The 21,912-nt window shown below is 65.3% G+C and overlaps 6 protein-coding genes across 11 annotated transcripts; 3 read left to right on the top strand and 3 right to left on the bottom strand.

Annotated features, from left to right (window-relative positions):
• Positions 442 to 6,557, top strand: WDR24 (WD repeat domain 24). Its single transcript, XM_018039967.1, has 8 exons — positions 442 to 2,376; positions 3,541 to 3,718; positions 3,861 to 4,533; positions 5,054 to 5,172; positions 5,251 to 5,372; positions 5,469 to 5,573; positions 5,658 to 5,998; positions 6,140 to 6,557. The coding sequence occupies exons 1-8, from the start codon at positions 1,896 to 1,898 to the stop codon at positions 6,491 to 6,493; spliced, it is 2,373 nt and encodes a 790-aa protein (XP_017895456.1). The 5' UTR covers positions 442 to 1,895; the 3' UTR covers positions 6,494 to 6,557.
• On the top strand, positions 6,677 to 9,503 carry JMJD8 (jumonji domain containing 8). Of its 2 annotated transcripts, XM_018039975.1 has the most exons (9): positions 6,677 to 6,874; positions 6,961 to 7,059; positions 7,228 to 7,276; positions 7,354 to 7,450; positions 7,540 to 7,608; positions 7,687 to 7,806; positions 7,894 to 7,961; positions 8,045 to 8,179; positions 8,271 to 9,503. In XM_018039975.1, exons 1-9 carry the CDS (start codon positions 6,783 to 6,785, stop codon positions 8,349 to 8,351), a joined length of 810 nt encoding a protein of 269 aa, XP_017895464.1. In that variant the 5' UTR covers positions 6,677 to 6,782; the 3' UTR covers positions 8,352 to 9,503. The 2 variants fall into 2 exon arrangements, with proteins under 2 accessions (XP_017895464.1, XP_017895465.1); XM_018039976.1 differs by lacking the exon at positions 6,961 to 7,059.
• On the bottom strand, positions 8,398 to 10,769 carry STUB1 (STIP1 homology and U-box containing protein 1). Of its 4 annotated transcripts, none has more exons than XM_018039972.1 (7): positions 10,491 to 10,769; positions 9,797 to 9,995; positions 9,545 to 9,710; positions 9,219 to 9,357; positions 9,066 to 9,122; positions 8,862 to 8,978; positions 8,398 to 8,784 (listed from the first exon to the last, which is right to left on the bottom strand). In XM_018039972.1, exons 1-7 carry the CDS (start codon positions 10,647 to 10,649, stop codon positions 8,659 to 8,661), a joined length of 963 nt encoding a protein of 320 aa, XP_017895461.1. In that variant the 5' UTR covers positions 10,650 to 10,769; the 3' UTR covers positions 8,398 to 8,658. The 4 variants fall into 4 exon arrangements, with proteins under 4 accessions (XP_017895461.1, XP_017895462.1, XP_017895463.1 ...); XM_018039973.1 differs by having other exon boundaries at positions 9,270 to 9,357; XM_018039974.1 differs by having other exon boundaries at positions 9,306 to 9,357.
• On the top strand, positions 10,889 to 12,285 carry LOC106503559. Its single transcript, XM_018039981.1, has 5 exons — positions 10,889 to 11,113; positions 11,186 to 11,279; positions 11,412 to 11,571; positions 11,744 to 11,896; positions 11,997 to 12,285. Exons 1-5 carry the CDS (start codon positions 10,986 to 10,988, stop codon positions 12,158 to 12,160), a joined length of 699 nt encoding a protein of 232 aa, XP_017895470.1. The 5' UTR covers positions 10,889 to 10,985; the 3' UTR covers positions 12,161 to 12,285.
• RHBDL1 (rhomboid like 1) lies at positions 12,476 to 15,532 on the bottom strand. Its single transcript, XM_018039970.1, has 8 exons — positions 14,967 to 15,532; positions 14,367 to 14,528; positions 13,917 to 14,141; positions 13,688 to 13,836; positions 13,454 to 13,566; positions 13,282 to 13,382; positions 13,141 to 13,201; positions 12,476 to 13,070 (listed from the first exon to the last, which is right to left on the bottom strand). The coding sequence occupies exons 1-8, from the start codon at positions 15,246 to 15,248 to the stop codon at positions 12,799 to 12,801; spliced, it is 1,365 nt and encodes a 454-aa protein (XP_017895459.1). The 5' UTR covers positions 15,249 to 15,532; the 3' UTR covers positions 12,476 to 12,798.
• RHOT2 (ras homolog family member T2) lies at positions 16,482 to 21,837 on the bottom strand. 2 transcript variants are annotated; one of them, XM_018039969.1, is made up of 19 exons: positions 21,700 to 21,837; positions 21,538 to 21,596; positions 21,358 to 21,439; positions 21,236 to 21,279; positions 20,394 to 20,447; positions 19,824 to 19,876; positions 19,639 to 19,747; positions 19,455 to 19,556; positions 19,285 to 19,383; positions 19,054 to 19,162; positions 18,842 to 18,962; positions 18,566 to 18,650; positions 18,350 to 18,492; positions 18,166 to 18,266; positions 17,952 to 18,082; positions 17,789 to 17,863; positions 17,559 to 17,681; positions 17,269 to 17,468; positions 16,482 to 17,037 (listed from the first exon to the last, which is right to left on the bottom strand). In XM_018039969.1, the coding sequence occupies exons 1-19, from the start codon at positions 21,734 to 21,736 to the stop codon at positions 16,911 to 16,913; spliced, it is 1,854 nt and encodes a 617-aa protein (XP_017895458.1). In that variant the 5' UTR covers positions 21,737 to 21,837; the 3' UTR covers positions 16,482 to 16,910. The 2 variants fall into 2 exon arrangements, with proteins under 2 accessions (XP_017895458.1, XP_017895457.1); XM_018039968.1 differs by having other exon boundaries at positions 17,269 to 17,471; positions 21,700 to 21,836.

Genomic DNA, 21,912 nt, shown 5'->3' with positions numbered 1-21,912 from the left:
TTTATTGGTTCTTTCAATAAACATGCAGAGACTGGTAACACTGTGCCAGACTGGAAACCCAACAGTGACCACCACAGAAGGCCCCTAACCTCTGTGTCAGCAGGGAGAGACACTAAAATCATTACATATAACACTCCTTCCAAAATATCTAGGATATAGCCCATTCTTCCAAGGGCTAAATGAGGGCTGCTAGGGTTATCCTAGGGAGAAGGCAATGGCAACCCACTCCAGTACTCTTGCCTGGAAAATCCCATGGGCGGAGGAGCCTGGTAGGCTGCAGTCCATGGGGTCCTGAAGAGTCGGACAGGACTGAGCGACTTTACTTTCACTTTTCACTTTCACGCATTGGAGAAGGAACTGGCAACCCACTCCAGTGTTCTCGCCTGGAGAATCCCAGGGACGGGTGAGCCTGGTGGGCTGCTGTCTACGGGGTTGCACAGAGTCGGACACGACTGAAGACTTAGCAGCAGCAGCAGCAGCAGCAGGGGTGTCCCAGATCACACAGAGCAGCAAGCACAGGCCAGGGCGCATACCCAGCGAAGAAGGGCGGCTCAGAGAGGGTCACTGACTGAACGTTTGTGTGAACAGGTCCAGTCAGGCACCAGAGCTCTTGGAGACAGACGGATGCGAGTTCACATTCGTGTAAAACAGATGTAATCAGTATACCAGGTTGTGACGAGCGCCTTGGAGGCCACTGAGATGGGGTGGCCGGGGAAGGCCTCTAAAAACGTGCCATTTAAGCTGAACTCTGAGGGGTGAGGAGACGCGTTCTAGGGAGGACAACGAGCGTGCACCCACGATGACCGTGAGGCAGGCAAGGGCTCCTGTGGCGGGAGCTGCGCGGAGAGGACGGGCCAGGAGCTCGGGATTTGCCTCCCAGCGGCCGGAGTCCCTGGCTGTGCGGAGCTCAGATGACGCGGGAGGGGGACCCCAGGAGAGCCGCTAGGAGGCTGTTCCCGAGTCCCGAAGAGGGCGAAAAAGAAGGCGGAGACGGAGGAGGGGTGTGGGGCCAGCCTGGGGATGCCTGGGCTTGCTGATGGACTGTGGGGCAGAGACGAGCACTAGCGTTAAAATAACACGAGCTAAAATAGGAAGAGGAAGAATACCAGAGGCGGAACGGCGAAGCCTCTCCCCCATCTCTGCTCGCCCCTCCGCCCCCAAGGAGCTCTCCCGTTCCGGAACGTTTGTAGTGTGGGCACCCGCTTCCAGCGCGGGGCTGGAAAGACAAGGACCACGTTCAGCGGGGGGCGGGACGGAGACGGGCTTCTTCCGGCGCGGCCGTTCCTCCCCGGCCCGGCAGTTTCGGGAAATGGCTCAGGTGCCCGCGGAAGGAGAGACTTGTCCGTTCCTCCGGTTCTGTTCCCGCGGTCTCCGCTCCCGCCGCAACCTCTGCGCCTCCAGGCTCTCCTGTGCGGTCGCGCCAGCCATCCCTCGGGCTCCGTAAACAGCTCGGTCCTGGAAGCCCCTCTGACCCTCGCACCTCTGGTCTTCCTGCCCCCTTTCCAGAGGCCGACTGTGCACGGTGGGAGCCATCTGGCTTCCCTGGCGGGACTGACTGCCCGAAGGTCCAGTGACCATCCTGATTTGGCAGTTAGGGAGTTGGAGAATTGGCCTGGCCTGGGGCTGACCAGGTAAGGTCTCCCCCAGAAGTCAGACATGGGGCTGGCTAGCCTCAGGGCAGCCATGGCACCCTCCGACTGCCTGGCCAGTGTGATGGAACTTGCCTATCAGACCGATTGACTAACGGTGGACTCCCCTGGACTAAGCAGTTTTGGAGGAACCACCCAGGGTGAAGGGTCTGAAAGGACACGCCCCTGCCGCCAGGCTGACCAGGCCTGCCGCCAGGCTGACCAGGCTGCCCACTTCACCGATCTGTCCTCGCCACCCGTGCAGCCATGGAGAAGATGTCCCGCGTGACCACGGCCCTCGGTGGGAGCGTGCTGGCTGGCCGCACCATGCACTGCCATCTGGATGCTCCAGCCAACGCCATCAGCGTGTGCCGTGATGCGGCCCAGGTGGTCGTAGCAGGCCGCAGCATCTTCAAGATCTATGCCATTGAGGAGGAGCAGTTTGTGGAGAAGCTGAACCTGCGCGTGGGCCGCAAGCCCTCCCTCAACCTGAGCTGTGCAGACGTTGTCTGGCACCAGATGGACGAGAACCTGCTGGCCACGGCGGCCACCAATGGCGTGGTGGTCACCTGGAACCTGGGCCGGCCGTCCCGCAACAAGCAGGACCAGCTGTTCACGGAGCACAAGCGCACAGTGAACAAAGTCTGCTTCCACCCCACTGAGGCCCACGTGCTGCTCAGTGGCTCCCAGGATGGCTTCATGAAGTGCTTTGACCTGCGCAGGAAGGACTCTGTCAGCACCTTCTCGGGTGAGGCCCTGGGAGGCAGGTCAGGCAGGCGTGCCTCTCTGCAGGTGGCCGACCTGTCTAGGCAGGTTGAGAAGCGCTGTGTGTCAGAGGCCCTCAGGTGTGCTCCCAGAGGGCTTCCTGGAGGAGGAGCCAGCTGAGCTGGCACTGGAGGAGGGGGTGGAGGTCAGCAGGGAAGGGGCAGAGGTGGGCCTGGTGGAAGTGTGAGGGGTACCTGGAGTGTGGGCACAGCGCTGCTGCACTTGCAGGGCCAGCAGGAGTCGAGGGTAGTGTGGGATCAGGGAGAGGGCAAATGGGTGGCTGCCCTGGCAGCTCGGCCTCCTCTCGCCATGCCTCAGAGCTCCAGGCCACCTCATCGCATGAAGTCTGCTTCCAGGGTCCTCAGCCCAGGGAACCAGTGGGGAGTGGGGCACTGCCTGGTTCCCCACCCCCCAAGTTCCCTTCCCAGCAGCCCCAGATCTTGACACCCCCGCCTTGAGCTAGCTCACATTTTTTACCTTGATGAGACCAAATGAAGACCAGGGCAGAGCCCTCAGATAATCAGGGAGCCTCTTACGACAGTCCTTGAGCTCCCTGTGCAGGGGAAAGCTGGGTGCTGCATTCGAAGGCTCCTGGTGTGGTGGTCCTCAGGGCTGGACGTGTCCCCTCAAGATCTCCAGTCCTTGGGGGCTGGCCAACCTGGCAGCTCCAGCTCAAGGTGTAGGGCCTGGGCAGAGCCTGGGGCATTTTATCTCTGCCTCCTGGGGCCTGAGGCTTCCAGAGGATTGTATTCGGCCCACCGAGGCTCCTGTTCACACAGTGCTCTGACACCTGGTCCTGAAGCCGTGACAGCTTTGCACGAGGACAGATGTCAGATGCAGAATCCAGAGAAAATCAAGGTCCAGGAGTCTGTTAAAAACCACCCGATGCCTGGTGTCCCTCTCACCTGCCTAGGCTATTATCTGCTTTGCCATGCCTCTCTTCGCCCCTGTCCACTCTGGACAGGCCTTGGCAAATGTCTACATCACCCCCCAGGCCTTGTGGTCTCGGCCACAGGCAGGAATGCAACACCAGCCCACATCCATTCTGAGGAATCCCCACTGGTTGTTTATTCTCCCTCCTGGAGCTCCTGTGGGCCACCCCGTCCCCCACCCCCAACCTTCTCCCTCCACTAATGTCCGCTCACAGGCCAGTCTGAGAGTGTGCGCGATGTCCAGTTCAGTATCCGGGACTACTTCACCTTCGCGTCCACCTTCGAGAACGGCAACGTGCAGCTCTGGGACATTCGGCGGCCTGACCGCTGTGAGCGAATGTTCACAGCCCACAATGGGCCTGTATTCTGCTGCGACTGGCACCCCGAGGACAGGTGTGGGGTGGAGGCCAGGGCAGCGGGCTAGGGTGGGTGGGCTTGTGGAAGGGCTCTCTCACTGCCTCAAGACCTGTGAGACAGAATGGGGAGCCCTCCCACCCGGAAGGAGGTCACTGAGGACTTCATGGGCCTTCCCCAGGGGCTGGCTGGCCACAGGTGGGCGTGACAAGATGGTGAAGGTCTGGGACATGGCCACACACCGTGCCAAGGAGGTGCACTGCGTGCAGACCATCGCCTCCGTGGCCAGAGTCAAGTGGAGGCCCGAGTGCCGCCACCACCTCGCCACGTGCTCCATGATGGTGGACCACAACGTCTACGTGTGGGACGTGCGCCGGCCCTTTGTGCCCGCCGCCATGTTTGAGGAGCACCGGGACGTGACGACAGGCATCGCCTGGCGCCACCCGCACGACCCCTCCTTCCTGCTCTCCGGCTCCAAGGACAGCACTCTCTGTCAGCACCTGTTCCGCGACGCCAGCCAGCCTGTTGAGCGTGCCAACCCTGAGGGCCTCTGCTACGGCCTCTTTGGGGACCTGGCCTTCGCAGCCAAGGAGAGCCTTGTGGCCACCGAGTTGGGGCGCAAACCCTACGCTGGGGATCGGCGCCACCCCATCTTCTTCAAGCGCAAGCTGGACCCTGCCGAGCCCTTTGCGGGCCTCGCCTCCAGTGCCCTCAATGTCTTTGAGATAGAACCCGGCAGCGGCAGCATGAGCTGGTTCGTGGACACCGCCGAGCGTTATGCCCTGGCCGGCCGGCCACTGGCTGAGCTCTGTGACCACAATGCGAAAGTGGCTCGAGAGCTTGGCCGCAACCAGGTACACGGGGTGGACTGAGGGCCAGGATCTTGGTACAGGGCCTGGAGCTCCGCTGACAGCTGTGGCCGGACCCTGCCCTGAGCTCAGAGTTCAGCTCTGGCTGAGGACACCCCCAGCTTGCCCCAGTAACTGAGAGTGTCCAGAGCCCCAGGAGTGGGCCTGACGCCAGTGCCATTCCTGGGGTGCAGGCCTGGGTGTTGTGGGGTCTTGGCCTCTCTTGGCTTGTCCTTTCTCCTAGACTTCGCAGGATGTCCAGCCCTACAGAGAATGCCCACATTGCCTTGCTCATCCTCTCCCTGGGACCTCAGGCCCATTTCCATGTTTCCTCTGCCCCTACAGGATGGAGGCTAGGTTGTTTGTTTTTCCTGTGGGCCTCAGCTTCCCACCTGGGGTGGACCAAGACATTGGGTCCCTGCGACAACTGAAAGCTGAGGGTTTGTGGTTCTATCCAGGCAGAGGGGGGCCTGCGCAGGGCTCCAGGGACCCAGGACCCCCTTGAGTGACTAGTGCCCACCCCTAGGTGGCTCAGACGTGGACCATGCTCCGGATCATCTACTGTAGTCCTGGCCTGGTGTCCACCACCAATCTCAACCACAGTGTGGGCAAAGGCAGCTCCTGTGGCCTGCCCCTCATGAACAGGTAGACACCCGGGGGCGGCTCTCCCCAGAGGGTGGGACTGCTGGTGCCTACCCACCCATCGGCCCTCCCTGCCCCCAGTTTCAACCTGAAGGATATGGCCCCAGGGCTGGGCAGTGAGACTCGACTGGACCGCAGCAAGGGTGATGCACGGAGCGACACAGTGCTGCTGGACTCCTCAGCCACACTCATAACCAACGAAGGTAGGGTGGGGGCAGGCAGAGGGCCTTCATGGGAGTGGGACTGGGTCTCCCAGCGTGAGGCAGTCCTGGAATGCCCTCCCTCCCTCCCTCGGACAGACAACGAAGAGACCGAGGGCAGCGATGTGCCCACTGATTACCTGCTGGGTGACGTGGAAGGTGAGGACGACGAGCTTTACCTGTTGGATCCGGAGCACGCACACTGTAAGCGGGGGCGTGGGGAAGGGGTGGGGTGGGGCTGGGAGGCGGGGCCAGAGCCTGCCTACCCTTCCTGCCTCTGTGTCGCAGCGGAGGAGCCCGAGTATGTGCTGCCCCAGGAGGCCTTCCCGTTGCGCCACGAGATTGTGGACACCCCGCCGGGGCCCGAGCACCTGCAGGACAAGGCCGACTCTCCCCACGTGAGCGGCAGTGAGGCAGATGCAGCCTCCCTGGTGCCTGTGGACTCCTCCTTCTCACTCATCTCGGTCTCGCACGCGCTGTGCGACAGCCGCCTGCCGCCCGACTTCTTCAGCGCCCTGGTCTGTGACATGCTACGCTTCTATGCCGAGCAGGGTGACGTGCAGATGGCCGTGTCCGTGCTCATTGTGCTGGGTGAGCGCGTGCGCAAGGACATCGACGAGCAAACCCAGGTGGGTGACAGGGTCTGGGGGTCTTCCCGGAGCAGCTACCACCCTGAGGACTGCCCCTGCACGCTCCGCCTACACCCGCACCTGTGTCTATGCCCAGGGAAGCCCGGGCTCTTACTCCGCCCTCCCTGCCCTGCCCGCCAGGAGCACTGGTACACGTCCTACATCGACCTGCTGCAGCGCTTCTGCCTCTGGAACGTGTCCAATCAAGTGGTCAAGCTCAGCACCAGTCGCGCCATCAGCTGCCTCAACCAGGCCTCCACCACCCTGCATGTTAACTGCAGTCACTGCAAGCGGCCCATGAGCAGCCGGGGCTGGGTGTGCGACCGCTGCCGCCGCTGCGCCAGCATGTGCGCCGTCTGCCACCACGTGGTCAAGGGGCTCTTCGTGTGGTGCCAGGGCTGCAGCCACGGCGGCCACCTGCAGCACATCATGAAGTGGCTGGAGGGCAGCTCCCACTGCCCCGCTGGCTGCGGCCACCTGTGCGAGTACTCCTGACCCGCTGCCGGGCTGGTGGGGACTGGCTTGTGAACCAAATAAAAGGACGCGGGAGGCATTCTGAGCGGCTTGTTACCTGCTCGCGTCGCTTGGGGTCAGGTGCCGGCGCGGCCTATTTTACCGGGCAGAGGGCGGGGCCTCCGCGGCGCAGTAGCCAATAGCATCCCTTGGGGCGGCCTCGCCCCGCCCCCCGGAAGCGCCCCCGCCTTCCGGGCCGGAGGAAGCGGCTCCCCAAGCGGGTTGGTGGCTTCACAGAGGCACTCCCGGCTTGCCTCGCGGCGGCAGGCTCATGGCGCTGGAGGCGCAGCCGCTTCTGTGGCTCGCGCTCTGGACGCTGGCGGTTCTCGCCCGGAGCTCTGGGGAGGACGCCGACGGAGGGTGGTGAGCGGCGCCGGGCGGCCGGGCGGGGTGAAGCGGGGCGGGGAGCGCAGCGGGGCGGCCGACAAAGTGAGCCGCTGTGTCGGCAGGCGGCGGCCCGGGCCGGGGGCGCCGGCGGCCGTGACGGAGGAGGAGCACTGCACCGTGGAGCGCCGGGCTGACCTCAGCTACGCCGAGTTCGTGCAGCGGTACTTGCGGCCTCCTGTGGGGCCACACCTCCCGGAAACCTGTCCCTAGAGCCGTCCGCTGCACCGCCGAGGACGCGCACTTTCCCTTGAGCCCCTTTGAGCGCGTGTGGGCGGGAGCCGAGGGTGGGGGCGGGTCAGACCTGGCCGTGACCCTGCCCTTCCTTCTAGCTACGCCTTTTCCAGACCTGTCATTCTGCAGGGGCTCACAGACAACTCGGTGAGTATTCACGCCCCTCTCGACCACCACTCGCCAGTGCAGGGCCCCGCCCCGAAGTCCTTTCTCTACCTCCGCAGAGGTTCCGGGACCTGTGCACCCGTCAGAGGCTGCTGGCCTCCTTTGGAGACAGCGTGGTCCGGTTGAGCACCGCCAACACTTACTCCTACCAGAAAGGTGAGCTGCCCCACCCCGCAGCCCAGCCTGCTTGCCAGCATCTTGCAGGCAGCACCAACTAGTCCTGACCAACGCCTTTCAAACTGCAGTGGACCTGCCCTTTGAGAAGTATGTGGAGCAGATGCTGCACCCCCAGGACCCCATCTCCATGGGCAATGGTGAGCGAGACAGGTGACCATGAGTGTGTGTGTGGGGGGGTGACTTCTAGATCCCTGTGTCCTGTTTTCTGCTGGCAGATACTCTGTACTTCTTTGGGGACAACAACTTCACCGAATGGGCCTCCCTCTTTCGGCACTACTCTCCACCCCCGTTCAGCCTGCTGGGTACAACTCCTGCTTACAGCTTTGGAATTGCAGGTGGGTGCCCTGCAAGACGAAGGGACTTGGGGGCTGGCTGGGGGAGGATTAAGCTTGGTAACCAGGTGCTCCTAACTTGCCCCACAGGAGCTGGCTCTGGGGTGCCCTTCCACTGGCATGGACCTGGGTTCTCGGAGGTGATCTATGGCCGCAAGGTCAGCACAGGGTGCGGGCTGAGACTCTGGGTTCACTGACCAAAATACAAAGCATAACTCTGCTGCTCCCTGCCAACCCCCAGCGCTGGTTCCTGTACCCTCCTGAGAAGACACCCAAATTCCACCCCAACAAAACCACACTGGCCTGGCTCCAGGACACATATCCAGCCCTGACACCATCTGCACGGCCCCTGGAATGCACTATCCAGGCTGGTGAGGTCAGTGGCTGGCAGACAGGGGCCAGGCTGAGCCGGGCCAAGGACCCCCATCCAACCCATCAACCCACATGTCCCCCCAACCCCTCTCCAGGTGCTGTATTTCCCTGACCGATGGTGGCATGCCACACTCAACCTCGACACCAGTGTCTTCATCTCTACCTTCCTCGGCTAGCCAAAGGGGGTGGCTGGCGAGCCCACCGCACACCAGCACACATCCCTGCAGTACTCACAGGTTTTATTACAGGGACAGAGGTGGTGGCAGCAGCCTCAGCCCAGCCCAGCCTCACCCCCCCTTTCCGGCCCAGAAGGAGGATGAGAGGCGCGTTGCCCAGCAGAACTGATGGGGGTGGGGTTGGGGACACCAGGGTAGGGATCCAGGGACACAAACTATATACAGAAAACTAGGGGCTACTGCCCCAAGGCCCTCCTGAGCTAGGGTACCGGGCAAGGCAGGTGGGTGGCCCATACACCCACCCTGCTCAGTAATCCTCTACCCAGCCATTCTCAGAGATGAAGGCATCGATGACCTCTTTCATGGCCAGGTTGGGGATGAGCTGTTCCTGGGTCAGGGGGCTCCGAGTCACAGGGTCAAAATGGCCCACGCGCTGTAGTGACAACAGGAGCAGAATTAGGAGCTGCTCAGTGTGTGTGGGTCCTGCTGCCAACACCCACAGGCCCTCACCTGCAGGTGCTCCTCGATGTCCTTACGGTCGTACGTGATGCCACTGGGCGTGATGCAGGGCTCCCGCATCAGCTCAAAGCTGATCTTGCCGCACAGGTAGTCAGGGATGTCTCGCTTCTGCAGCACACAGGGTCGGATCAGGTCAGGGGCTGGGAAGGGACACTGCTCTAGCTACCCACAGGCCCCAGAAGACGGGCAGCTCACCTTTCTCTTCTCGTCTACCTGGGAGAAGAGCTCGTCCATGTCTGCCAAGTACTTGTCCTGCAAAGAACCAAGCAGCCACTTGTGGGCCTGACACCCCTCTCCCCTCCCCAGACACCGAGACACACAGACCCAGCAGGAGCCAGGGCGCCTCACATCACAGCGCGCGCACACACAGGACCCGCACTCGGGCTGGGGCACCCTCACATGCTTGGCCTCAATGCAGGCCTGCTGGGCCCGTACGTGGCTGTCGTCCTCGTCACCCTCGTGGTTCCGCTGACACTCTTCCAGTTCCCTGGGGGTTGACCAAAAGGTGTTCAGAGATGGGTCTGGCCAGGGGCAGTCAGACTCCACTCCAGACTTAGGATCATTCAGGCCCCTTTCCCTCCATCTCCTGCGTGCCAGAATTGGCCTTCAATAAACACTTGTGTTCACACCTCAGAGTTAACCTAAGAGTGGTGACTCGAAGGGGGGGAGCCCACCTCTCACGCTCAGCCACAATGAGCCGTGTGAGGTAAGAGTGCAACTCATTTTCCTGGTGGATGCGTCGCTCCTCGATGCTGTTCCAGCGCTTCTTCTTTGCGATGCGCAGAGCACTGGGGATGTCATCCCCAAAGTTGAGCCGCTGCTCCTTGGCCAGGTTGTAGGCTGGGGGATAGAGCATTTGGGTAAACTTCAACCAGTCCACCCACCTGGTCCCAGGCACCCTGGAACCAGCTAGCCTGTAAGCCCACCTCGCTGCAGGTTGGCAATAGCCTCATCATAGCTTTCCATCTCCAGCTGGCATTGCCCCAGGAAGAAGTGTGCCTTCACAGACTGCCCGTCCAGCTCCAGGGCGCGCCGACAGTCAGCCAGGGCTTGCTCGTGCTGCTGCATCTTCAGGTAGCACAGCGCCCGGTTGGTGTAATACACGGCCACCAAGGGGTTCCGGGTCTGGGGACCAAGGCCGGGCCAGCCAGCATGAGGGAGGTGAGCTCAGCATGCCCACTCCGTCCCAACTTGAGGCCCACGGTTGGAACCAAGACACTAGCATTTTCTCAGCTTCCAAGCCCCTGGGTTCTGAGGGAGGGTGAAGCCTACGTGAGCCCACTCTCTGGACTCCAATGAGTCTTGTGAAGGTAGTTTTCCCGGACTCGTGGAAATCCCCAGCATCGCGTTTGACTCCTCAAGGGGCAGGGATGCCTGGTCCCCAGCCCAGTGGGCCTCGAACACCTACAGTTCCCACCCAGCACAGTTCTCTGGCAGCCCGCACTGGCTCGGGAAAGGCGCGGCCTTGGCCCCAGACCCCAAGCACCCCCCGCCCCCCCGCTCCGAAAGTCTGGCGGGCACGGCCTGACATGTTCTGAAGAGGGCGCGCGGCAGAAGCCGCAGCTCGGCCCCTCCCCTGGCTCGGACGCCAAGCCCCTCCCGCAGCGCGGGCGCACTCACGATGGCGCGGCCGTAGCAGGCCGCTGCCTCCGGGTACTTGCGGCCCACGAAGAGCCGGTTGCCCTGCTCCTTGAGCTCCTGTGCGCTCGGGCTCTTCTCGGGGCTGCCGCCGCCGGCGCCCAGCCGTGCGCCGCCCTCCTTCTCCTCCTTGCCCTTCATGGCGCCGCACGGCACCGCCTGGGCTCCGCTCCCAGGCTCCGCGCCCAGCCCGCCCTGCGCCCGCAGCCCGAGCCCGCGATCCGCTCGGGCTCGGTCCAGCGCTCCGCCACCGGAACTTCCGGTCTGCAGGTAGGCGGGGCCAGCGGAGCGGACCGCCGCACGGGTGGGCGGGGCCGCGCGTGCCCCCGGCGCGCTGTGGGGGCGGGGCCGGCGGGGAGCGTGACTCTGGCAACGCGACGCGGCGTCGAGGTTTGCGACGCGCTGGGTCACCCAGACAGACGCCCGCCCGGCCGCGCTCCGACGCCCCGCCCCCGAGGCCTCGCCTGGCGCGGGGAGATGGCCGCGGCTGGCGGGCTCTGGAGCTGTGAGGACCCAAGCCGCTGGGCCGCCGTCTTGGAGTGCCGCGGGGCGGTGCTGCGGGCGCGCGCGGGCCCCCAGGGGCGGCTGGAAGCGCTGGACCGGTGGTAGGGCGGAGGGGGCAGGGGCGGGCGGGCCGAGCCCCGTGGCCCGGACTCCGTAGCGCCGCCTTCCCCCAGGTACCGAGAGGAGCTGCCCGCGGCCATCGGGGCCCGCGCGGAGAATCACGTGACACTAGACGAGCTGCAGCGGCTGCTGGCGTGGAAACTGGCGGTAAGGCTTCCCACTTGGGGCGCGGCACAGCCACGTGGGTGGGGCTTCCCAGGGGGCGCACCCTCGTGGCAGTCTTGAGGGGGCTCACGGCGAGGGCCGCCACCCGTGATACCCGACCCGACCTGGCCACAGAGGGGCCGCTTCCGACCGCGCCTGCAGCAACTCGTGGCCGCCAACTCTCCGGAGCTGGTGGTGCAGCGTTCGGCCGCCGCCTTCCGCCTCCTGCCAGACATGCACGCAGCGGTCATGGCTCTGTGCGCCCTCCGTGGCGTGGGCCCGGCTACCGCCTCGGGTTAGTCGGGAAAGCTGGACCACCCCCGGGCAGGGTCGCGGGCGGAACCTGGTCTGTTAGTGTCTTTATCCATGAAATGGTCCAATGGCCAGATACATGATACAGGAGAGTTGCTGGGGACAGCAGCCCCAGGCCCAGGCGGGGCTGAGTGCTGTCCATTCACTGCCCACAGCGGTACTGGCTGCCGGAGCTCCTGAGGTGGCAGCCTTCATGTCTGAGGAGGCAGTGGCCGCAGTGCCCGGCCTGCCCGCCCTGCAGTACACTGTCAAGCACTACCTGCTCTACCTGAGCCGGGTGCAGGAGCGTGCAACAGCCCTGAGCCAAGGTGCGGAGACCACGGGCGGCCGGGGTGGTCACGGAGAGCTCTCTCTGACCGTAGGAAGATCGGTATCTCCGAGCCCCAGACTCTCTCTGCCCTTCTCTAGGCAGTGCATCTGGGCTGTGGACCCCACACCACGTGGAGACGGCCCTGTGGACCTGGGCTGTAGGGCGGAAGATGTGCCCGGACCTGCTGCCCAACCTGGGTCCCAGCCTGGTCCCCGCTGAGGACACCAGGCCAGCCAAGAAGCGCAGGACCCAGGCTGAGTGACTTGGCTGCTGCCCAGAGCCTGCTCACCTGCCCTGTGATCTCAGGCCGTTAGTCTCTGGACAGGAGGCTGGCCGACCAGGAAGCTGGCTGCTGTTGAAGCTCAATAAATGCCTGCTGAACTGACACCTGAATGTGAGACCCACAGCCCCTCCCCAGGGCTCCCGGCTCCCACAGACACACCTCATGCTGGGTTCAGAGAAGCCGGGTTGGGGGTGGGGGGTGCCCTCAGCCACTCTTGTGGAGGGAAGGGCTCTCACAGTTGCTCAGAGTTAGAGGGAGACGAGCCCAGCCCAGGGCCCCAGTACAGCCAGCTGATGCTGTGTAAAATATTTATTCATTCTTCAAAAAGGCTCAGACTGCAAGTCTCAGGGAAGAGGCAGAGGCAGGATCTTCTCTAGGGCCACTCTTGGGGACCTCCACCACCCGGCCCAGGCCAGCAGTCCTGTCCCTCCAGCCTGGGAGGGGGTGGCCAGGGCTAGTGTAAGGCTCGGCCTGGACTTAGTGGGCCACAGGGGCCACCAGCCCACACCAGGAAGGAGCAGCCTCGAGACTACATTCACTGAGGGTGGACATGCAGGCCTGCCCGGTGGCTGGCCCTGGGGTCCTGCACCCTGGCCCCTGTGGCCCTGGGGACCCTGTCAGGGTGGTGGGGGGATATGGGCACCCAACAGGTCGTAGGCAAAGATGTTCCAGAAGATGGCAAACAGCAGGAAGGTGCCATAGGCAAGCAGCACCACCCACCAGCCGCACTGGTCCCGCAGGCGCTCTTCGTAGCTGCGCAGGATGGTCAGGCCCATGCTGACGCCCACCACTGCGCCCGCCAGGTGCGCCATGAAGCTGGGCTGTGGGCCTGAGGCAGGCAGTGGCGGGGAGAAGCGCAGCCACACAGCCCGGCCCACCTCGGAGCTCACTGCGGGGGGAGGCAGCAGGTGAGGCCCCCTGGCTAGGGGCTGAGACCCCCGCCCTGGCTCCCTACTTACTGCACACCAGGGCCAGCACCATCCTCAGCAGCTTGTAGGGACACCTCATCCCAGCCCAGTTCTGATGGGTGCAAAGAGGAGGTGGTGAGATAGGTCTTGTGGGCCCCTCCCCACACCCCACCCCAGGGGCTGCCCTGTTACCATGACAACATTGGCCAGGTGTGCAGAACACAGGGCATAGACCCCGCCGGAGCCCCCCACCACAGGGGCCCGCATGTCAGTAATGGAGACGGTCAGGGAACCTGCGTGAGAAAGGGGAGAGCTGTGAGGGCGAGGCCGGCAGGGGTGGCCCCAGTGCACGCAGCTGCCTCACCTGCCAGCACACCCGCCAGGTAGAGCAGGCTGATGCGGAGCAGGCCGTGCACCATCTCCAGCGGCACCCCGATCATGAGCTGCAGGAGGGCATTGAACCCCAGCTGCTCCAGCCTGGCCATGGGGGGCAAACGGGTGTGAAGGGAAGGGTGGGGTCCACAGTGGGGCTACCAGCCCCCGGCCCCCACCTCAAAGGGCTGAGCTCTTCGGAGCCAATCGGGGCGGGGGTGCTCACCCGACGTGCATGAACATGTACGTGAGGAAGCGCCAGGCCCGAGCGCGGTGGCCCGGGTGGTACACGAGGGGGCTCTTCATGTACTCGGGGTGGTAGGTCTGCAGCACCCACTTGTTGAGCCGGGCCCCGTAGCACAGGAACACGATGATCTGGGGGGACAAGTGCTGGGGCCAGGCAGGACCAGGGGTGCGGGAGGCTCCTGGGGAGCTGGCTGGACAGGCAGGCCCACCTGGGCAAGGGTGACCGAGGCCATAAACACGGGGGGCGGGCAGCTGCGGTGCCGGTAGAAATACCAGTGGCGGTCCACCTCTCGGGGCAGGATCTCGTAGGCCACGTAGCGCACGAACCGCTTGTAAACACCCAGGCCCGGCTCATCCAGCAGCCCGTCCCGAGGCAGTGCCCGCTGTCCGTTGGCGATGGCCCGCTTGAAGCTGCTTGAGCGCTTGCTGCTGATCTAGGGGGCGGGGCCCAGGCATAGACCACCACACTCCCCCCCAGGGCCGCCCCTCCTGAGCGGTCCACCCAGCTCCTCACCGGGTCCCAGGCTCTGCCTCGTGTCCACAGCCCTCCCCGGTGGGCAGGGCAGGGAGGAGGGGCCACCTGCCCACCCTGCTCCAGGCCATGGGCTGTGCCCGCCAGGCCAGGCCCCACCCCCGCTGCCCACCCGCAGTGCACTGACCAGGTCCGCCAGCTCCTGGTAGCAGACCTGGCCCCGCTCGTTGCTCTGGGCCAGCGCCACCAGCATGTCCAGCTTGGCTGGGTCCAGGGGCAGCTCATGGCGGTGCACCAGGCCAGTGAAGGTGTCCGCGCCGATGAAGCCTGTGTTCTCAGGGTCCAGCTGCTGCGGTTGGGGGGTGGGGGTGGGGGTGGCCAAGGCTTGAGTGTGGGCCCAGCCCCCAGGACTGGGCAGGTCAGCCTGGAAGCAGCCTCTGAACACCCCAGGTCCAGGCCCCTGTGCCCACGTGGTTCCAGGAGCTGCAGGCACCAGCGCCTAGGTCCCTGGCTTGAAGCTCTGCTAGTTCTCCAGGGGTCTCCCCACCTCATTTCAGCCCTGCCCATCCTGGAGGGGTAGGGCCAAGGTCTGAGGGCAAGCACCGCCCTCCCGCCACGCTGCAAGCGCCCTGCTCTGGCTCGCCCTTTCCTGGGTCTTGGGCAGGAGGCTAAGGTCGTGCAAGGAGAGGTTGGGCGGAGGGTCTCTGAGAAGTCCGTTCCCCCGGCCCACCCAAGGGCGAAGGGCCGCGGCGGGGGCGGTGCCGTCGCCCCCCACCTCCGCACGCACCTGCTCCTGGATAAGCTGCAGCAGCGAGCTCCTGTCCATAGAGCCGGGCCGGGGGCCGGGGCCGGGGTCGGCGGCCGCGGCCGGGAGGGGCTGCTCTGCGGACGACTCCGCTCCGCCCCGGCCCTCCGGCTCCGCCCGCTCCGCTCGGCGCCGCGTCACGGAGCCGCCCGCCCCCGCCGCACACGCCACAGCCGCCCGCCCAGCCACGCGCGGTCGGGACACGCGCGCGCCCCGCACGAGGACGTGCCCGGGCAAGAACGGTGCTCGGCTCCCGGTTCCCATCCCGCTAGTCCCGTGGGGCGGCAGCCGTGAAACTGAGTCACGCGCAGCACCCAAGCCCCTCCTGCGCACGGCCCGTTTTCCCGGGCGGGGTCTCAGCGCCAACGCCACCTCCTCGGGGAAGGCTCCAGGGAACTGCCCACAGGTGGGACTCTCTAGGCGGGGCTCCCAGAAGGTACCTCCCTGTAGGCAACTTAGCGGCCTGACAGACTGGCGTCACGGCCCAGCCGACAGACAACTAGCAGAGGGCAGGGAGGGCCTGCAGCTGGCCCTGCTCGGTGGGCAGGGACCAACACACCTCGGGCTGGAGGCTCCCGACCCCGCCTGTGGCCACAGCTGGGATGGGATGGGGAGGGGACCTGGCCCCCAGGGAGGGCAGGCGGACCCCTCCAGTAAGGAAGGTGGCACTCAGGACACACACCGCAGGGCCACTCTCACCCACCGTGCAGCTGGGCCTTGGGATGGACCCAGCAGCAAAGAGCATCCTGCCAGGCCTGGCACCAGTGAGGACTGCACCAGGAGCCTCGGGGGTGGAACTGGGGGCCAGCGGGATAGTCGGACAACGCCCAGGCCTGACCCCCAGCCCCTCCTGGGCTAGGCCTGAGCATCCCTGCTGGGTGGGCAGTTCCCCGCCCCCTAGAAACAGCTGGTCAGGACTGGAGGGCCCAGGCCCAGGTCCTGCCTTGCACAGAGCAAGTGCAGGCCGGAGGGGGCAGGAGCCCAGGACGCAGGCCGGAGTGAGGGCCTGCATCCCGAGCTGGGCCCCCACCTCAGCCCCAGGAAGGCTCTCTGCCCCCTTGTCTGCAGGCTGTCCCCTGCCCAGCTGGGAGGGCAGAGGCTTGGGAGGGGCGGGAGGAGTGGTGAGAAATAAGGCTGCTCCCCCAGAGCAGGGCCACCACACGCCCCAGAACCTCAGCACACTGCAGCCAAGCTGACAGCCGGAGGCTGAGACTGGAAAGTGGGTACTCCTGGCAGTGGGGAGGGGGGTCGCACCAAGGGGACCTCCAGCATCAGGCACCCCAGCCTGTCACCCTCAGCCAGCACGGACTCAACGGTCTTCAAGGCTCTGAGGCTGCACTGGGGCTGAACTGGTCCTGACCTGGACCCGAGGCCTCAGGATGGTCACCCAGGCCCAGAGGGGAGACATGAGCTTAGGAGGAACGTTCCCAGCCCACACCCACAACGATGCACTTTAGTTAATTCAAGAAGTCATTTTCAGTAAGCAGGACTCAGTACGGAAAAGACACAAATGACGTTTAATCAGGAAACCCAATCTCACGTCTGCCCTGGTCTGGTCTTCAAATCGGGGGTTGGGGGGCACACGCTGGTCCAGCCATTTCTTGCTGCCAACCCCTGCCTTTAGCCCCAAGTTCCTGCCTTCGTACCCCCTTCACACCCACTGGCCATACACCAAGGACCAGGAAGAAGGGATGGAGCCCTGAGACTTCGGGTCTGGGGGCACAGACTTGCTCAAACACCCCCGGTCCCTCCAACACCTGATGCCCAGAGGCAGGCCACGCCCAGCACCTGTAGCAGCTGGGAGCCAGGCCTACCTGTGGGCGGGGCAGGGGCAGGGCAGTGGGGGGCTGTCCTCAGGAGGAAAGCGGAGACCGGGGGGAGCCCTGCCCCCCAGCACCCTGAGATAAGACTGCGGGGCCCGGGGCCTCATCGGCTCTTCACCAGGACCCTGTAGAGGGAGAAGCTGAGGATGGCAGCGACGGCAGCCCCCATGGCCCCCAGAGCCACCCGGAGCCAGAAGGAGGTGGCCTGCAGCTGCCCGTGGACAAGGTGTCTGCAAGAGAGAGGAGACCCTTGCTGCTGTACCCCCGTCTCCCAGAGACCACGGAGCCCCCGCAGCTGCTCCCTGCCTGCGCCCACTCGACAGACTGCCCAGAGCAGGGGCGGCCTGTGAGGCCTGGCCCCTAGGGCCCACCCTGCCCCACTGCAGTCCCGACACCACAGCCACGCCGCCCTCCTGGGACAGGGTCCACCTCCCACGCGGGGGCTGCACGCTGGTACCCACGGGAAGGCAGCCATGGTGGCCAGCTGGGTGAAGATGCCCACGCGGGGCTCGGCTGCGCCGACACAGGAGAACGGGGTGGGGGCAGGCAGCCGGTGCCGGCGGCAGAACTCGGCAGGCGACAGGCCGGGCAGCGGGACGCCTCCAGGCAGGTCAGCCTTGGAGCAGACGAAGAGGCAGGGGGTCTGCCCATCCATGTAGTGCTGCTGCAGGGCGGGGGCTGTGTGAGCACACCGGGAGTCCCTGCTCACGCCCTGCTATTCCGCAGACCCCCAGGGCAGGCGGGACCTTGCCTTATAGACGCTGGCGCACAGCGCAAAGGACCTGAGGTCACTGCCGTCAAACATCAAGCAAGCCACGTCACAGGAGGCGTCCGCCGAGGCGGTCAGCAGGCTGTCCGCAGCCACCTCGCACAGCTAAACGGGATGGCCACAGAGGGGCACAGGGCTGGGTCCCTGGGCCACGCTGGGCAGTGCCCCTGTGTGCACACGCCAGGCCCACCCTGGGGACCCCCGGCACTCACGATTAGGTATTTCTCCTGCCCGTTGACCTGCACTGTGTCGATGGCATAGACGGAGGGCTCCCCGGCATCCTGGTGCTGAGGAGGGAGGCCCCTGCAGCTTACGACTCGTCCGCTCCCCAAAAGCCCAGCCCCCAGGTCCCCTCACAGCCTTGCGGACGCTCACCCCTAGGCTGTGGCCAAGGAAGGCCCGGAGGAAGGATGACTTGCCCACACCATGGGCCCCCACCACCTTGCACAGGAGGACATTTCTCTGCGTCTGTCCCTTCTCCTGGTCCAGTCTCTTCTCCCGGGTGACTGTGGGCAGGGAGAGAGGATGAGCAGGAGGCGGGGCTGCCAAGGAGGTGCTGGCCAGGGGCTGGGATGAAGCGGGCACCCACCTGTGATGGCGTGGGCCTGGGAGTTCGGCTCGCAGAGCGTGGGGTAGCCCAGATGGCCCAGGTGCTCAAGAGAGCGCTGGACATCCAAGTAGGTCACCAGGCTGGGGACGGCAGAGGGGGGCACGTGCCAGTGCTGCGGGGCAGAGGGCGTGGGCCCGTCTGGGTGGGCGAGGGCTCCACTTACGTCCACTGGCAGAGGTACCCGTGCAGGGGCAGCCGCTCAGCCTTGGTGCGGACCGTGCTGGGGAGCTGGGGGCCCCAGGGAGCAGCAGGAAACACACTGAAGAGGCTCTGCAGCTCTGCCGGGGAGAGCGCACCGTCCCGGTCCTGCGGGCAGAGGGGCGGCGGTGACAGGTGCTCAGGAGGCAGCAGGGGTGCAGCCGGGGCCCCGCGCCCTCACCTGGTCATGCTTCTCAAACATCCTCTGCACAAACTGGTAACCTCGGTGGTTGAGCTCGGTGCTGCAGCCAGAGGGCACACGGAGCCTGTGGGCACCGGGGTGGGGCTGTGCTCAGCTCATGGGCACTGCGGCACTTTCTCCCAACACAGGCCATCCACACAGCCAGCTCCCCAACCCAGAGAAAGACACGCCGAGAGCCCCCAACGCAGGGTCCAGGAGCCCCATGCCCAATCCGACAGAGAGCAGAGGCAAGCCCTGAGCCTGAATGCCACTCACGGTGGGCAGAGGTAGTCAGCTGTCAACTCCAGCGAGTCTCCATAGCCAAAGCGCCTCAGGATGGTCCACGTGGTCTCGTGGCGGCCTCGCTGGATGAAGAGCGTGTTCAAGAAAAGGAAGCCTGCTCAGGGGTGCAGAGGACCGAGTGGCACCAGGCACAGCCCGGCCTCGCCCACCCCCGACCCCCGGGCAGGAAGGGCGCCAGGCCTCACCGTCCAGGGTCAGCTGGTCGTCCCGCACACCTCCTGCCACGTTTTTGCTCACCACCATCTTCACGTCCTCCAGGGCCTGCGGGGCCAGCGGGTGCCCGAAGCAGGACGTCTGTCTCCAAGAGAAAGCGGTTGTTGGTCAGGCACCCTCTCCCTCTGTCTCAAAGGTGGCACAGGAATGGGGGGCCGCTGCCGCCAGGGGCTTGGGGGGCCAGGAGACAGGCGGGGCCGCACCTGGAAGGCGTTGAGCTCCTGGTCACTGAGCGCCTGGTCCATGTCCTGGTCTGAGAGCCTGAAGATGCGGGTGAGTGCCTGGGCGCACGCGGGCCTCAGCTGTGGAGACAGCGGCTCAGCACCCCCACCGCTCCCTCCTGCTCTCCCTACCGCCAGCGCCCGCTGCCCACCTGCTTGGCCTCAGGGTCGTAGAGAGGGGCTGTGGGGTGTAGCACGGCCTTCTGAGCATAGTAGAACAGCTCTGAGATGTTCTTCAGGTTCTTGGCCGAGCACTGGGATGTGTGGGAGCAGACTTGGGTGAGACACGAAAGCGCACACGCTCGCCTCTGCAGCCCCATGGCCCTGTCCGCTCACCTCCACGCAGGTCTCGATCTCGGGGAACTGGCTCATGATGGGCAGCACGGCCTCCATGGAGCCCCCTGGCCGCAGGTCCGACTTGTTGCCCACGAGGATGATGGGAACTCTGGGGAGAGGCCCACGGTCACCAGGGATCAGGGAGCTGGCAGGGCCCAGCCTCCTCCCTGAGCCCTGCCTACTACCTGGGTCCCCTCTTGGTATTCCCGTTCACCAGCGGGATCCATTTGGTTCGGATCTGAAAGATAAGAGCTGCTCGTGAGGGCTGGGGCCCACCCAGCCCAGCCCGCCCAGCCCGCCCAGCCCGCCCAGCCAGCCCAGCCCAGCCCAGCCCAGCCCAGCCAGCCCAGCCAGCCCAGCCAGCCCACAGCTCCCAGGTGGAACTCTCACTTGGCTCAAGACAGGCCCACTGAGGAGCGAAGTCACAGCCACCAGCAACAAGGCCAGTTGCTGCTGGGAAAGCAGCCAGCAGGCGGTTCCCAAATACCCACAAAGGGCCTGGCATCAGCAGCCCATCCCCCGGGCCTAAAGAGACTCAGATGTAAGGCCATCCACCATCTATCTCTGCTTAGATGTGTTTCGGGGAATTCCAAGGAAGCTGGGTGCCAGGGGCCCCGAGACTCCCCAAAGCCCTCGTGCGACACAGGGCCGGCTGCAGGTGCAAGTTGCCCTGAACCTGGGTCAGCCTGGTGTGTGCGCGGAGAACGGGGAGGTGGCCAGGCTGAGCACCAGGGACGAGAACCTGGAACGCTCACCTTCTCAACAGTGGCCTCTTCAGATACGTCATACACCACGCACACCACGTCCGCCTGTTGAGGGAGGGCAGAGGTTGCACGGCGGGACCTGAAGCTTCCTGCTCTGCTCATAGGCGAGACAGGACAGGGCTCAGAGACCAGGGAAGCCCAGCACTCCAGCTGCTCCCAGACTGAGCCACTGGCTGTTGGCCACCCTTCGCTGCCCTCTTCCTCTGCAGAAGCCAGGCCCTAGTACTCAGCTCTGGCCAGCAAGTCCTGTGAGGGCTCAGGACACTGCCACCCTGACACTTGGCGCCCCAACCCCAGCCTCAGCTTTTCGCTCCCTGGCCCCTACCAACCACAGCAAACAGAGAGTGGCAACACGACACGGGTGACGGTGGAACAGTGGCTGTGGCCTGGACCCTGCCCGGCCGCAGCCCAGGACACAGCGGAGGCTGCAGGAGCGGCACCCGAATGCAGAGAGCCCTCAGCCCTGGTCACGAGGCCCAGTGCAACTGGGAGACCCAGGACGGTGAGCTGGACTAAAGAGTCAGGACTGGGGGTGTGGGCACACAGCTGTCCAACGGATCACTTTCAAGAACTTGGAGGCTGCTCCCCAGGGTCCAGCAGAAGAGGGAAGACGAGCGGGGGAGGGCTGGAGGGCTGACCAGCCCTGTGGGCAGGAGAGGCGGAGCCCTGCCCCCGCCCGAAAAACTGCGCGGACAGGTCGGGACAGAATTAGCAAGGCTGTGGCTCCTTAATCCGCTCCCTGGGAGGATGAAGCGGATCAGGCCGCGGCGGTCCCGCCCACAGGCCATGAGCCCTGACCCCGTGCCCAGCAGTCCCCCCAGGACACCCTATACCTTGTCAATCTCACCCTGGAGCTCCTCCACCGTCTGCTCGGTTTCTGAAACAAGAGACCACGCTGCAGACCTGCCAGAAACGCCGACTCCTGGGCGGAACGGCGGGCGGGCGGCCGCGCTACCTGAATAATCCACGATGTGGGTGGGCACCTTCTCCGGGGTGACGTCCGCGGGAATCGTGATCTCCTCCGCCCGGGCTGGGACCTGGGCAGACGCGGCCGTGAGGGAGGCGGGCGGGGGCGCCGGGGGCGCAGGGCCGCAGGGGTCGTGGGGACGCAGGGGCGCGGGGCGCTCGGCCTTACCTCCTCGGGGAACTCCTCGCCCACCAGCGACAGTATTAGCGACGTCTTCCCCACCTGGGCTGCGCGGGGCAGCGCGGTCAGCGCGGCGGCCGAGGTCGCGCCGCTCCGCCCCGCCCCAGCCCGGCCCCGAGACCCCCGCCCGTCCCGGACCCAAGCGCCTACCCTCGCCCAGCAGCAGGATGCGCACGTCCCGCTTCATGGTGGGGCCGGGAGCTGCGGCCCGGGCACACCCTCCCGCCCGCCAGCGCGACCGCGATCTCGACCCGGACCCGGCTCGGCGCTCGCGGAGCGCGCACTTCCGGCCCCGCCCGCGCAGCCGCACTGAGGCTGGCCGGCCAGAGCGGCGACAGACCGCGGCGGCGCCCCCGCGTGGAC

Source organism: Capra hircus, chromosome 25 (assembly GCF_001704415.2).
Source record: "Capra hircus breed San Clemente chromosome 25, ASM170441v1, whole genome shotgun sequence".
NCBI classification, from domain to species: domain Eukaryota; kingdom Metazoa; phylum Chordata; class Mammalia; order Artiodactyla; family Bovidae; genus Capra; species Capra hircus.
Note: the sequence above shows the minus strand (reverse complement) of the source record. Positions and strands in the feature narration are given on the sequence as shown.